This window comes from Haliaeetus leucocephalus, unplaced genomic scaffold (assembly GCF_000737465.1).
Source record: "Haliaeetus leucocephalus isolate CR32 unplaced genomic scaffold, Haliaeetus_leucocephalus-4.0 Scaffold450, whole genome shotgun sequence".
In the NCBI taxonomy this organism is placed as follows: Eukaryota; Metazoa; Chordata; class Aves; order Accipitriformes; family Accipitridae; genus Haliaeetus; species Haliaeetus leucocephalus.
The window spans coordinates 21029256-21041980 of NW_010972886.1; the positions used below are offsets into that span (position 1 = coordinate 21029256).

The following is a 12725-nucleotide window of genomic DNA, read 5'->3' on the forward strand; positions in this document are numbered from 1 at the left end:
CCCGCCAGCCCGGGCACCTGGCCCTGCCGTCCCGCTGCCCATGGGGGAGCCCGGCCGGTGCCCTGCTCTGAGCCCCCTCCCCTTGCAGGCAATGGCTGGGGGGCAACGCCGACCTGGCGAAGCAGCGGCTGGTCTGGCTGAAGGAGCAGCTGCTGGAGTTCTGGAAGCCAATGCCGGCCGCGTAGCCCCACCGGGGGCTGGCCAAGGGCCAGCCGGGCTGGGGTGCCCCCAGCTCCCCACTCACTGTCACGGTTCTTGCAATAAAGCGGCGCTGAAGTAGACGGCTGTGGCGGCGTCACTGGGGGGGGGACGGGACGGCAAGGAGGAATGTACACTGCCAGGCGAGGAAGGGCTGGGACAGACGCCCGCGCCGGGGTGCTGCTCCCCCCCCGCCGGGGCTGCACACAGCCATGCCAGGGTGCCATGACCCCTCGCCACGGGGCGAGCACCGCGTGCCACTGCCCCACGCGCACGTGCCCAGGGCAGCAGGAGCTGGGTGCCACTCCCGCAAGCTGGGGGGGATCTGGCTTCTGCAAAACCAGCCCCTGCCGCTCTCCACCGCCCCGACAGAGCCCTTTGCCCAGTGGGGAGAGTCTCGTGCAGGGCCAAGCCGAGGCAGAGCTGGGCTCAGCGGCAGGGAGAGCCCAGGGCACCCACCCTGCTAGCTTCACCCCCCGATCCTGGGTCCCCCCAGCACCCCCTGCCTGGAGCAGCCCTCGCCCCCAGCACTGCGTGCAGGCTGCCTCCCTCCAGCATCCACTGCAAAGACTGAGTGAGCTCCAATAACTTAAGTCACGTTTATTTGACAAAAGGAAGGCAAAGCTGAGACCGACGCCGGTTCGGGGAGGGGAGGCGGCGGGAAGGGAGGAGGAGGGTCCCCAGGGAGGATGCCCTGGGGCTGGCCTGGCCCAGGGCTCCCACAGCCCGTCCCCAGAGCCCCCCTGGGGGGGAGGCACCCCGGTCAGGGCAGGGAGCGGCCCTGGGGCGGCTGCAGGAGCGGGGCCGGGGTCAGTCCCTGGCCGTGCCGGCCGGCGGCTCAGGCCACGCTCTTCTGGAGGTCATCCAGGAGGGTGATGAAGCGGGTCTTGAGGCTCTCGGCATAGGGAGTGAGGCGTTCCTTGAATTCCTGCAGCAGGGGCGTCATCTTCTCGCGCAGGTTGCTGAGGTGCTCCACCACCTTGGCCTGGTACTCGGTGGCCTGGGGGATGCCCTTCTCCCGGATCTCCTCCAGCTTCTGGCTCAGCTTCTGCCTCAGCTCATTGCTGTAGGGCGCCAGGTTCTTGCGCAGCTCCTCCACGTGCTCGCGCAGGCGGTCCCGCACATCCTCGGCCACCGGGGTCAGCTTCTCCTGCATCAGCTCCACCTTCTGCTTGGTAAGCTCCTTCAGCTCCTGGGCCACGGGCGCCAGGCGCTGGCGGTACTGCTCCAGCTCCTCCGTCCACTTGGCGGAGAACTGGTCAAGGAAGGGCCGGATCTTCTCCTTCACCTCCTCCAGGTCCTTGGTCAGTTCCTGGCGCAGAGCCTCCGTGTCCTTCAGCCACATCTCCCGCACCTCCTTGTAGTAGGGGGTCATGTCCTCCCGCAGCTTGGCGGCGGCTGCACCCAGCATGTCCAGGTTTTCGGCCAGCTTCAGGCTACGGGGAGTGGAGGGAGGTCACGCACGGTGCCTGGGGCCCCCCTGCTGACACCCTCCTCCACTGCCACACGCCCCCCCCAACTTACTCCAGCTGTTTGCCCACAGCAGAGGACTCGAACTGGGCGATGGCATCCTTGCCGCTGCCCTTCACCGTCTCCAGGTACACCTCCACCATGTCCCTGAGGCGATCCAGGGGCGTCTGGGCTTCATCATGCTGCCAGAAGTAGCGGGCCTGGGTGCCTGTGGAGAGAGCCCAGCACGCTCAGGACAGACCACCCGGTGGGACAGTGGTGGGGACGGCTCCGGCCCCGCCACTCTGCCCGTCGCTGCCCCCAGGACCTGCCCGGCTCAGGAGGTGACCGGGGAGCCGCTTGGCTGCAGCCTGACTTGCGAAGCACATTGGAAGCCGGGCGCTTCCAGCAGTGCTCGCGTTGGGCTCGGCTGCCCAGTCCTGCTCTGTCCCGCCCCAGCCCAGCACCGACCCCGTTTGGACCTACCCGTCAGGCAGAGCAGGGCGAGGGTCACCACCACGGCTCTCATCTTGGCGCTGAACCTGGGGGGCAGAGCAAGAATTGAGTGCAGGGAGCCCCGGGGCAAAGCCAGCCCTGGTGGGAACTGAGCCCCCCACCCCAGCTCGCAGGGTCCCCAGGAGCAGCAGGACTCTGGCCCCTATGGTGCCGCAATGGCTCGGGAGCCCCTGGAGCAGCCCAGGCTCTTACCAGCTCTCCTCCTGCTGCTGCTGTGCTGCCGGTCGTCCCGTCTGAGCTGGCCGCTTCCCCACCGCTGCTATTTATACAGGAGGGGGCAGTTCCCGCCGGAGATAAGCCAGCACTGCAGCCCAAGAAATCGCTCCCCGGCTCGGGCGTTGTGGCGTGTAGAGTTCAAGGATCGCGCGCGTGGGCCAGCACTGAGGAGCGCCGGCTTGGCAGGGGCGGCGAGCAAACAAGGAGATCCCTGCGGGATGCGCCTCGCTGGCCAAGGAGCCTGTTTACGCTCCCGGTGACCCAGATTCCCGCTCGCCGCTGCGGCCTCGCCGGGGCCTCTCGGCAGCCCCCGGAGATTGGCCGGCAGCCCAGGGACTGGGCTTATACCTGCAGAGATTTGGCTGGCTGTATCCAGACCCCTCGTCCTCCCCTCGCCACCGCTGTGGGTCTCTGCCCCATCCTTCCCCAGGCCAGTGAGACCCACGCTGCTCACAGCACCATCTTTTCCTGGTGCGTCCCCCATGCAGAGGTCCCAGGAGCTGCACCCCCATGCATGCTCCCACCAGCCCTCCCTGGGGACCTGAGCAGCAAAGCAAAGGCTCAGCCTGGAGCAAACACCAGCCTGGCCACAGCCAGCACCCTGGCATGGCCGCTCCAACCCCCCCGCTTGGCCTGAAGCCGCTCTGCAGCCAAACCGAGGTGCTGCCCCATCCCACTGCCGCCAGCCTGGGAAGAGGGGACAGGGGGGAAAGGGGCCATGTCCCCCAGACGGCTCTGCAGGACGGGCTGGTTAATGCCACGGGGAAGCTGCCCGCTGCTCCAGAGGAGCAACGCTCCCTGCTTCAGAGTGGCACTGGCTCTCTGTGGCCCCAAGCCCAGCCTGGTTCGCTGGGCGCCACATCAGCAACCCCGGTGCTGCAGCATCCAGGAGGCATGGCTCCCCTTCCCTCACCTCTCCTCCCCAGAACTGCCCTGCTCCTGGGAAAGCTCGGCCTTGGAAAGACACACTTGACAACACAGGTTTGATCTGCAACACCACATTTCCCTGCCCGTGGAGGGACGGGGAAGGATGCAGCTGACACAGCTGGTTCAAAGCTGCATCCTCCTGAAGGGACAGAGCTGGGCAGGCAGGGAGCTCCACAGCACCTGCAGCCAGCCCAGGCAGGCTCCCAGGGCCCCTCAGGGCTTAGGCTGGGCCCTAGGAGGCAAGAAACTGGGCAGGGAAGAAAGTAGCAGCGATCCCAGCCTTGCAACGGGTAAGAAGTGGTGTCAAACCACTGTCCCAGTGGTGTCAAACGTGGGTGGGCAGAGCTGGCGAAAGGCTCCAGCTCCCCAGGCAAGTGCAGCTGGGAGCTTGGGAACGTGGTGGAGGCTGACTTGAGTGAATCCCACTGCAGCTGCCCACGCGTCCCCCACACCACGAGTCAGACTTGGCCAAGTTGCAGAGCTGGAGACCTTACCACTGCGTAGGGGGGCCAGGCAGAGCAGCCAGGGGCTTCGGGAAACCCTATCAAAGCAGTCTGCCGGAGCCAGTGGCCATGCCTCCGAGGAGGAGGCAAGGGGTCTGGGGACGAATCGAGGACACGGTGGCTCCGGAGCAAGCGCGGCCACCCTGCCGCAGCTTGAGCTTTTGCCCCCGGCCACTGAGGCACGAGGCTGTTCCACCTCCGCGGCAGGCGTTGAGCAAAAGGCAAACAGGAGACCAGGGAAGATCATCGTCATGGTTTTATTTGTCATGATCCCACTGTCCAACTAATTGACTAGTTGCAAGTGACCCACAAAAAAAATGGACTGAAGATTTACTGAAACTTCTTTGTTTTAGTCCAACATAAATGAGGAAGAAAAAATACTTCTGACATTTCCAAAAAACAGAAATAATAGCAAAGTATATTAATATACATTCAACATATACTGCGCGTATTGATTACTACAATACAAAGCAATGATAAAAAAAGTGTGATACTGCGAAATGGCACGGTTAAGCGAGTCCCTGCTGTTTCGGATGCTTGCTGTAGGGTGGCTGTCGACTCTCCCAGAAATACAGTGTCATGTAAACAAAAGGAAAACAAACCAAAGGTACAGAGCAAAAGGCTTTCAGTGTTTCCCACTACCTTCCCGCTTGGCCCAGCAGGCCCCGCCTGGCTCCCCACGGCCCCCTGAGCCTGCTGGCACCAGCTGAGGAAACGCGCCCGGCCAGCAAAGCCACGCGGCACTGGGACGCCAGCAGAAAGTGCCGGCCTGGGTGATGCCACTCAGCAGCCACTGAGTTTCTCTCCTCTCTGGGTTTCGGGATGGCAGAGCCAGACAGCATTACTTTCCCGGGGCAGGGGAGAAGGGGGAGGCTGGGAAGAGGCACGGGTAAGGATAGCAAAGTCACCTCCACCGTGCTGGTTTCACACTTCCTTCTGTGCAAATTCAGGAGGGCTGGGTCGGTTTTTTCCTTTTATAAAAAACTATTCCCGAAAAGTGTCAGTAAGAAGAATTTGAGCTGTAGCTTGTAACGTCCCAAAGGCAATGATGACACCAAGTGCTGCCGAGCCCCGGCTGGGGGGGGGCTTTGCGCTCTATCCATCAAGGAAAGGATGGAAAGAAGGACAAAGAAGAGATCTAAGCACGTCTGAAGTGTATAAAGGAGAATACCACTGTCGCCACTGGCACGAGAGAAAAAACCAGTCACAAGTACAATGTCATTAAAAGAAATAAAATACTTTGAACAAAAGGTGCAAGTCACAATTCATATAGAACAGAATCTAGTTAAAAATTTCTCTCAAACAGAAATTCCTTTTGCCTTTTATTAATAACAATAATAATAAAACAACATTTACCAAAAAACAATTCCTACAGGATCAGGAGGAGAAGCTAAGAAAACAAAGAAAAACCTGTCTTCCCTACATTAGGCCAGGAAAAAGAAAGAAAAACCCAAGTCATATGCGGATTTGAAAAGACAAGGTGAGGAGGGGGCGGGGAAGAGGTGATCCTTTCGGCACGCTGACAAACGGAGAGAAGGGACAAAAGCAGACAAAGATGAGACAAGCAGCGTATTGCACCAGGGGTGGGTGTCCCTGCCGGAGCAGATGCGTGATCTGCTGCCGGGACACGGGCAGGGCCGCGGCCGGGCCGGCACCATCCTCGCCCGCCCCTGCCAGTGCTGCCGGGCTCGGGTCAGGCTGGGCCCCTCCCCAGTGCAAAGGGTTCAAAAGAGTGGAAGAATAGCAGGGCCTCCAGGGATCGGACCCCCGCTCCACACCCGCCTGCTCCCTGCCCCACCAGGGAGGCCTCAGTCCCGGCTGTGCGGCGCGCCGAGCGCGGAGGTGGCGGTGACGGCGGCGGGCCGGAGCAGCCCCCCAGGGCCCACCTGGCCCTGGTCAGAAGTAGCCCTCCAAACCAGACTCAGTGCTCAGGCTCCATGAATCCTCTGCCGACGCGTAGGACTCGGGTTCTCTGGTTATTTCTGTGATAGCTGGAGTTACAGGCAAATAGGGCAAAAATTAAAGAAACCAAAAGGAACAACACACTGGATGAACTGATTATGAGGAAAGGGGCCATGGTATTCCAGTTAGTCAGAAATACTACGGCAATTTGGCGCAATGCTGCTAGATACTGTTGGTTTAAAATGGACCTTTTCGTTTCAAAGCTGTACATAAAACCTGCAAGAGAGAGAAGAAGCAGAGATGTCAGGAGACACCAGAGGACGGCAGTTTGGCTTCTGCAGCCCTCCACCGCCTTCCCAGTCCAGACCCACGAGCTTTGCCCCAGGAGGGAGACCCTGCCAATGCTGACGTGGTCTGGAAAAGCAGCCTGGAAGGAGGGGTGTTGTCCCTGAACAAACAGGGGGCAGCAGACAGCCACCAGCCCGGAAGCTCAGAGCTGCCCGTTGCTCCCCTCAGAGCAAGGGGACAAGGAGGGAGCCACGGACACAAGCCAGGCCGACAGAGCTCTGGGTCTGCCACTGAGGTGGCCCTAGGCTTGCCCTTGGAAGGAGAAGGACACTTGAATACTCACTCCCTTCCTGGTTACACCCCTGCCTGCTCCATCCCAAAGGGCACCTCTGGGTGCTTGTAGCTCAGGAGGACGTCTGTAATACACGTCGAGGGGTAACAGGAGGTGTTTAGATGCTGGTTGCCGTCACCTAGGTTGGGATGCTCTTGACCTTCCAAACTCTCCCCGCATTCTGTAAGGTCAAAGGACAACATCAGAGTTTGCACAAGGAGTGCTAAGGACTTACAGCTCCAGTGCAGGGATCAGCCCAGCATGGCGCCAGGGCCTGAAGTGTCATGCCACAGGTGGAGCTGCCCTGTGTTTCTTCCAGGAAGCCTAGATCACTGCTCCCACCAGCCCAGGCTCTGACCGAGAGCAGCACCCAAGGAGCTGCCCTCCGTCAGCATGCACTCCCCCGCAGCCCATGCACCCCCCCCACTCCCTGCAGGCACTGCTCGCTTAGAGGAGAGGTGGGTCTGCCATGCAGATTGCAAGCTGGTCCCCTCAGTTCCTGACCCAGACCCCCAGCAGCACCCCTCACCCTCCATGCTGCGGCTTGGCCAGGTCCTTACCCTCATTCTCCCTGTCACGCAGCTGCTGACTGGCCATCAGCGACGACTGGCTGAGGACGGCGTCAGACATCCGAGCAGAGCTTAGTGCTTTTCCTGCCATTAAACTCATTCCAGGCAAGTTATCTAACTGCACCTGTGGAGACAGGAGGACACAAGTCAAAGGGGGCTCGGGACAAGGCACCCCGCTGCTCCCGCAGCCCTCTGACAGGCTGTCTGGGGAGCTTCTGCAAGCCTTCAGCAAGGGCTTCTAAGCAAAAACTGCACACCAGGTACAGCTCAGGGGCAGCAGATGTCCCCTCAAACCAAGAATGGACTGGACAGTCCAAGTGCCTTCCAGACCTACACTGAACTGTCTAGGGACAAGCCCTTCTCATTTATACCAGAAGGGAGCTGCAGCAAAGAGCACATCAAGATTTGGGCAGGACACTTCCCAGTGGCCCGAAACACAGGGAAAGCAGAGCAGCCACTCTGTGCTCTCAGTCAAGGTCTGGGCTGCCAGGGCCAGCTCGTTCAGCAGCACTGCAGAACCGAAAGGCAGGCTTGGCGTGTCTGCAAAGCCCTCTGTGGCGAGCCAGGCCTGGGGCATCCCAGCCTGTTTCATCAGAAGGACCTTGGAGGAAAAAGAAGAGATGCCACGGCTATAGCAGCCAGCCCTGGGGCAAACCATGAGCGAAGGAGGAGCACATCCATACTGATCTCTGCTAAGCTGTTTTCCATGTTAAGTGAACAGTACATACTAACTGAAGCACCCTCACGGCTTTTCATTCCCAGCAACACCACAGAGCAGGGCGCTGCCTTGCCTATGCGACACGTCATACATAACCCACACACGTCAAGGAAGCTCTGCACTGCTTTAAGCCCCGTCGGGCACAGGCCTCTTCAAACCTACGTAGGCATCATCACTGTTCTGAATGGTGTGATGTCTCTGCAGGGTCCTGGGCCGCGGGTGCTCACTGGAGGCGGGTCGTGCAGGGTAGCCCAGTCCGTTGTGGTCAGGCACCTGGATCGCTTGGCCGGGGGAACTCCTGTCCATACAGTTCCCTACGATGGACTCTTGAAAGTCAGAGAAGACAGAAAAACGACAGATTAGTACAAGAAACCTGCAGCTCTCGGCGACGCGTGCCACTGCAAAACTGCGTGTCTGAGCTCTGACGGCATGAGCGAACGCTCATTGCTGGCAGACCAGTGTGCGGCTGGCTGGGCGGAAAGGGACCCCTGGCTGCTCCTGTTGAAGTGATGCAGCACCAGGGCCTCCCCCCCAGGATGGCACTCGGGCAGGCTTCTCGCCCACCAGCATCGAGATCCTGAAAGATCCCAATGCTAGCTGCCTCTGATGGGGTCTACAAAAGCAGCCTGAAATTGGAGGGATGGGGCAGGAGCACCACAGCACAGGGACCAGACTCTTTCTGACTATCTCCCAGCACTGCCGCCTTCCCCTCGAGCCCGAGCTCGCCCTCTGCCCTCCTCCCTGCGTTGCCCACATCATTACACAAGAGCGAAGGGAGAAGCATCTCCTCAGCCTCCAACACGGGATGTTCTAGCAGGGCCCCTCGGCAATCGCGAGCAACATAATCTTGCTGGAAGAGCTAACCGGGATATTTGCTTTTATCAGATGACTTCTCCCTGCCCTCCTACAATCCGGCTGTAGGAGTACAGGAGTGTTCTGCCTGGCAAAGTCCATCTGCACTGCAAACTCTTATGACCGGGGGTAAAGGCTACATTCCTATCAAGCAAAACTTCTCATCATCAAGTACATGATGTTTTGAATAAAGTCCTGAGGTATGGAGAAGCCTATCATTGGGTCTCATGCACGTAAACAGCTTGCTCTCAGCAAGCACTCCCACAGAGCACAAACATGCGGACGTGGCCACGAGCACTAGGGAGCTGCCCTGAAATGACACAGCTGCAGGTAGATTCCCCAGCCAAAGCTATTGGCTTTCACGGGGCTTTGGCCAGCGGGAAGCCATCTCCCACTGTGCCAGGACACTGCGCCTCCTGGCCAGGCCTGCAATCGTGAGATGCCAGAAAGATGCTCCCCAACCAGATCTGGCCATAAAGTTACCAGGACCCAAACGAGACCCCGTCCCAGGCGCAGTCTCCCACCTGAGCTCTCAATGCCGCTCCCGGGCACGTGAGCGTGGCTACCATCCCGCTCCCCCAAGACCTTTCCTCCCTCCCTCAGAGACACAGCAGTCCCGCAGGAACCCTGTCCTGGGGCAGGCGGAGATGCAGCCGGCCTCCCCCTTCCTTTGCACAACTGTGGGGTTACGTGCGGTTAACAGTCAGCTTTCCCGGAAAAGCGAGAAGGAAAACATGAGGTAACAGATGTTGGCGGAGCAGTGCCACCCACACACTGCTCAGGATGCCGCTCCAACTGTGGGAACGGTTGTTCAGGCCGGCAGCCTGCTTCTCCAGCTCCACAAACAGCCCCAGTGCCGAAGTGCTCCTGCAGCCAGGCCCAGCGGCAAGCCCTGGCACCAGCCCCTGCACTGCAGGTGATGAGGCACAGCGGGACGAGTCCCCTCAGCCTGGAATAGCCTGGACCCAAAAGACAACTGCACGCTTCCCACTGCCAGCACAGCACCTCTGGGGATGCGGCTCAGGCTGAGGGACAGGACGGCCTGCATTCACGCTCCTTTCCTTGCTCCAACCCTGCTCCAGCAGCCTGAACCCGCAGCAGGAGAGCTTTTCATCCCTGCATCCATAGGGGATGGGGCTCCTGCGCCAGGCAGCCTTTGTGTCAGTGCGGCATGTGACGCTGGCACCACGGGCAGGGCCACAGCTGCCAGCTCAGCTCCTTCAGTGCTGAGGCGAGGCAGGTTTCCCATGGGCAGCATTCCCAGCCCTGTGACGGCTAGGTTGGAGCAAAACTGGAGCAGAGCCGTTCAAAGGCAGTTTAGTCACATCCTAAACACAGATTTGGTCAACCCTCTCACAGTCTCTGGCTGCCATCTCCAGCAGATGCTCAACATACAAGCCAGAGCCTTTTGATCAGGGTCAACACGCTCCCTCGTAAGGCACAAATACTCCTGAACCACTGCAAAGGTACGCTTCGCTCTAGGGAAAATACATTTGGTGAGCTGGGCAGAAGAGAAGATACCACCCCCCGCCCCTGTGCCAAGAGAGGCTGTGGCCTCGTAACACAGTATAGGGAAAATAATGGGAAAACCCAGGGATGTGGCTGAGAAAGCCCAGCTGTCAGCACCAGTGCTCAGGGAGAGGAGCCATGCTCGGCTGGGGCAAGTCTCCCCGGTCAGCCCTCTGTGCCTTGCACAGCGCACTTGGGAATGCTACACGTGAGCGAGTGAAGCGCCAGCATGCTACTGGCACATCCACTGGAGTTTCGTAGGATTTAATTGTAGGAAGGGGTACCTAGGCTGCTTAGATGTCAACTCTGCCTGGAACCAAAGCAGCACAGGCCTGATTCCAAGTGGGTTATCGAAGCCAGGAGGAAAGCAGTGTGAGCGGTTGTATCTCAGGACATAGTTTACTATGTGAGCACCCAAACAGCACTGCCAGAAGGGCTTACACAATTCTATTTGTAAACATTTACTTGCTTTTACTCATTTACAAAGTCTTGTAGTCTAAAGTCCTTTTCCCTTGTGTAACTGGTTCTAGCACCATCAGTACAGGGGCAGAAATATAGCTTCCAACTTCATGAAATTTTGTTGTTCATCTAATGGTCTACAATACTAAGATGCAAACTCTTGATTTGGTACAAAATGCACCTCCAGAGTTTCCAAACTTTGCCTAACCTGGAGCGATTCTTCCCTTTTGTTCTTCAAGCATGGCAGGGGAATTGAGGTCTGAGACAAACGCATCAGTAACCCACAATTTAAGAAAACTTTGGAAAAGCCATGCCTTATCCCTACCCCCCACCCACGCTCTGGGGGGCCAGGGCTTGGCATGCCTGCTCTGCCCTCCGAGCCAGTCTGTTCCAACCCAGTACTTTCCCAACAAACCCGTGCTGTCTCCCCTTACAAAGCTTGTGCCTCCTGTGCCCGGGACACTGCTCCTCCACAGTAGGGTCCTCTGTGCCAAGGGCAAGCCGATGGCTTCGGACCAGCACCACTCAGTCCTGCACTGAATACTGATCCACCCAGCTCAGCCTGGAAAGCCTCTCTTCAAAGCCCTCTTAGCAAGGGGGTAAGATGGTGTGTTTTTCATACAGAGAAGGCCTGTAATTACAGCTCAGGCAGGAATTTCTCTTACAGCACACTGCTGCCAACACAGCCACCAAGGAGCAAAGGCATAACTGCTTCCAACTAGCAGAAAAGGTCTTCGGACTCAAGTTTAAACTCACTTTCTTCAGAATCAAGCCCTTCTGGTTCAAGCAGGGCTAGAGTCTTGCTGCTGCTTCCCAAAGCGCCAGAGGAGCTCCTGCAAGGCAGCCCTAGCCGCAAGACTTTTACCACCACTCTTACTGTGCACGTTTGTGGAAGCTTTAGCAATGCCAGGACTCAAGGGTCTGTTCTGAAGAGAAGGGACAGACTGCTGCAGTTGGGGCTGCGCTAGTAACTTAACTGTTTCTAGCCCGTTGTTTACACAGGATGGGGAACATCAACAAGAATAAAAACATCAACAGTACACAGCATCCCTGAAAACATGGCAGTACTCTGGGACCTGGTCTTCACCTGCCTGTGGAAGTAGGTCAAATTCCAAAGAGAAGCAGCCGATCGGGTCCCCTTCTTATTTAACGATGTTGATGAGAGAGACTATGCCTGCAATTTACTTAAGGCCCCCAAAGCCAAAAAGAATCTAGGTAATTCTGTGCTATGCAAAACATGTCACGAAACCCCTGCCGTGCCGGGTAGAGATGGTGTCCTCCGGCAGGAAGGCAAGTGGCACGCAGCCAGCATGGAAGAGCGTTTTGTCCATGTGAGCAGCAGGAAGCCTTACCTCTGCTGGGCACCTTATTCCTACTGAATCCAGCAGCGGGCTGATGTCTGTATTGATGCGTCCCCAACTCCTGCGCGTGATTAGCAGTTCCTAGTAAAGATTCTGGGTCCCCGTGCCCTCCTGCGTTTACAAGCAGAGGGGTCTCGTGGCAACCTTTGGTCAATGTGTTTGAACTCTTACTGTCTGGAAAGCTGTCCCTGGCACCCTCGCACGTGCAGTCCTCCTCCATGCTCTCTGAATGGAACAGGGCTGGCTGGTGTACATATCCGTGGGGTGGCACTGACGCGGGTACCTGCTGGATACATTCTTGCGCCCTGATTTTTAAGAGGTGCTGGGGGCTGTTCTGTGGGTGGTACGTGTCAGCACTCTGATAAGGCAAAGACAACGACTGGCGCTCCGAGAGGTTCTGTCCCATGCTGGTGCCCATGTTCCCAGCATCCCCTTGGCTCATATGCCTGAACAACTCTTGAAATTCTTGCTGCTGCTGCTGTTGTTGCCGCCGTTTGATGAGCTGTGCAAATTCTGCCTGGGGCAGCCGCATGTCCGTGTGCCCCGTGAGCGAGTGCCGGGGAGAAAGCAGTCCCTGGAGGATGTGCGGTACCTGCTGGTGTCGGCTGTAGTCAGGAGGCGTTGGAGACAACAGTGCTTGCTGTAGTGCTGATGCAGTGTAGTGCTGCTGTTGCTGATGTGCGTTTTGAGGGAAACTGGGATACTGGTCAAGCTGTGGGACTTTCAGAGCTTGCTGAGCTGGAGGAAACCCAACTCCTCCCGATGGGCTGTAGTTGCTGGGGGAAACGCGAGGCTGCTCTGGGAACAGGTGGGGGTGTAAGTGCACCTGGTCATAGTTGGCGGGGGGATACCTGTTCACGTTCAGACTGCAAAGAACAGAAAAGAACAAGTGAGTGCACTGCAGCAGCTCTGGCTCAGCCAGGCATG

General features: G+C 58.3%; 3 protein-coding genes across 7 annotated transcripts in view; 1 reads left to right on the plus strand and 2 right to left on the minus strand.

Moving 5' to 3' along the window:
* Nucleotides 1–185, plus strand: part of APOC3 (apolipoprotein C-III) — an 801-nt gene extending 616 nt beyond the window's left edge. Inside the window, exon 3 of the mRNA XM_010575091.1 lies at nucleotides 89–185. Within this exon, the coding sequence (XP_010573393.1) occupies nucleotides 89–185 (97 nt within the window). The remainder of the gene's footprint in view (nucleotides 1–88) is intronic.
* Nucleotides 186–774: 589 nt separating this feature from the next.
* Nucleotides 775–2183, minus strand: APOA1 (apolipoprotein A-I). Of its 2 annotated transcripts, XM_010574968.1 has the most exons (4): nucleotides 2134–2183; nucleotides 1723–1876; nucleotides 999–1634; nucleotides 775–903 (listed from the first exon to the last, which is right to left on the minus strand). In XM_010574968.1, the coding sequence occupies exons 1-3, from the start codon at nucleotides 2174–2176 to the stop codon at nucleotides 1037–1039; spliced, it is 795 nt and encodes a 264-aa protein (XP_010573270.1). In that variant the 5' UTR covers nucleotides 2177–2183; the 3' UTR covers nucleotides 775–903; nucleotides 999–1036. The 2 variants fall into 2 exon arrangements, with proteins under 2 accessions (XP_010573270.1, XP_010573269.1); XM_010574967.1 differs by having other exon boundaries at nucleotides 779–1634.
* Nucleotides 2184–4092: 1909 nt separating this feature from the next.
* Nucleotides 4093–12725, minus strand: part of SIK3 (SIK family kinase 3) — a 42723-nt gene continuing 34090 nt past the window's right edge. For 2 of the 4 annotated variants that reach the window (XM_010574965.1, XM_010574963.1), the window contains 4 exons: nucleotides 11790–12664; nucleotides 7780–7943; nucleotides 6891–7023; nucleotides 4093–6511 (listed from right to left, as the gene is read on the minus strand). In XM_010574965.1, coding sequence (XP_010573267.1) covers nucleotides 6354–6511; nucleotides 6891–7023; nucleotides 7780–7943; nucleotides 11790–12664 — 1330 coding nt within the window. In that variant the 3' untranslated portion in view covers nucleotides 4093–6353. Of the gene's footprint in view, nucleotides 6512–6890; nucleotides 7024–7779; nucleotides 7944–7964; nucleotides 9948–11789; nucleotides 12665–12725 lie in introns of those variants that run through there. The other 2 variants (XM_010574964.1, XM_010574966.1) reach the window with 2 other exon arrangements.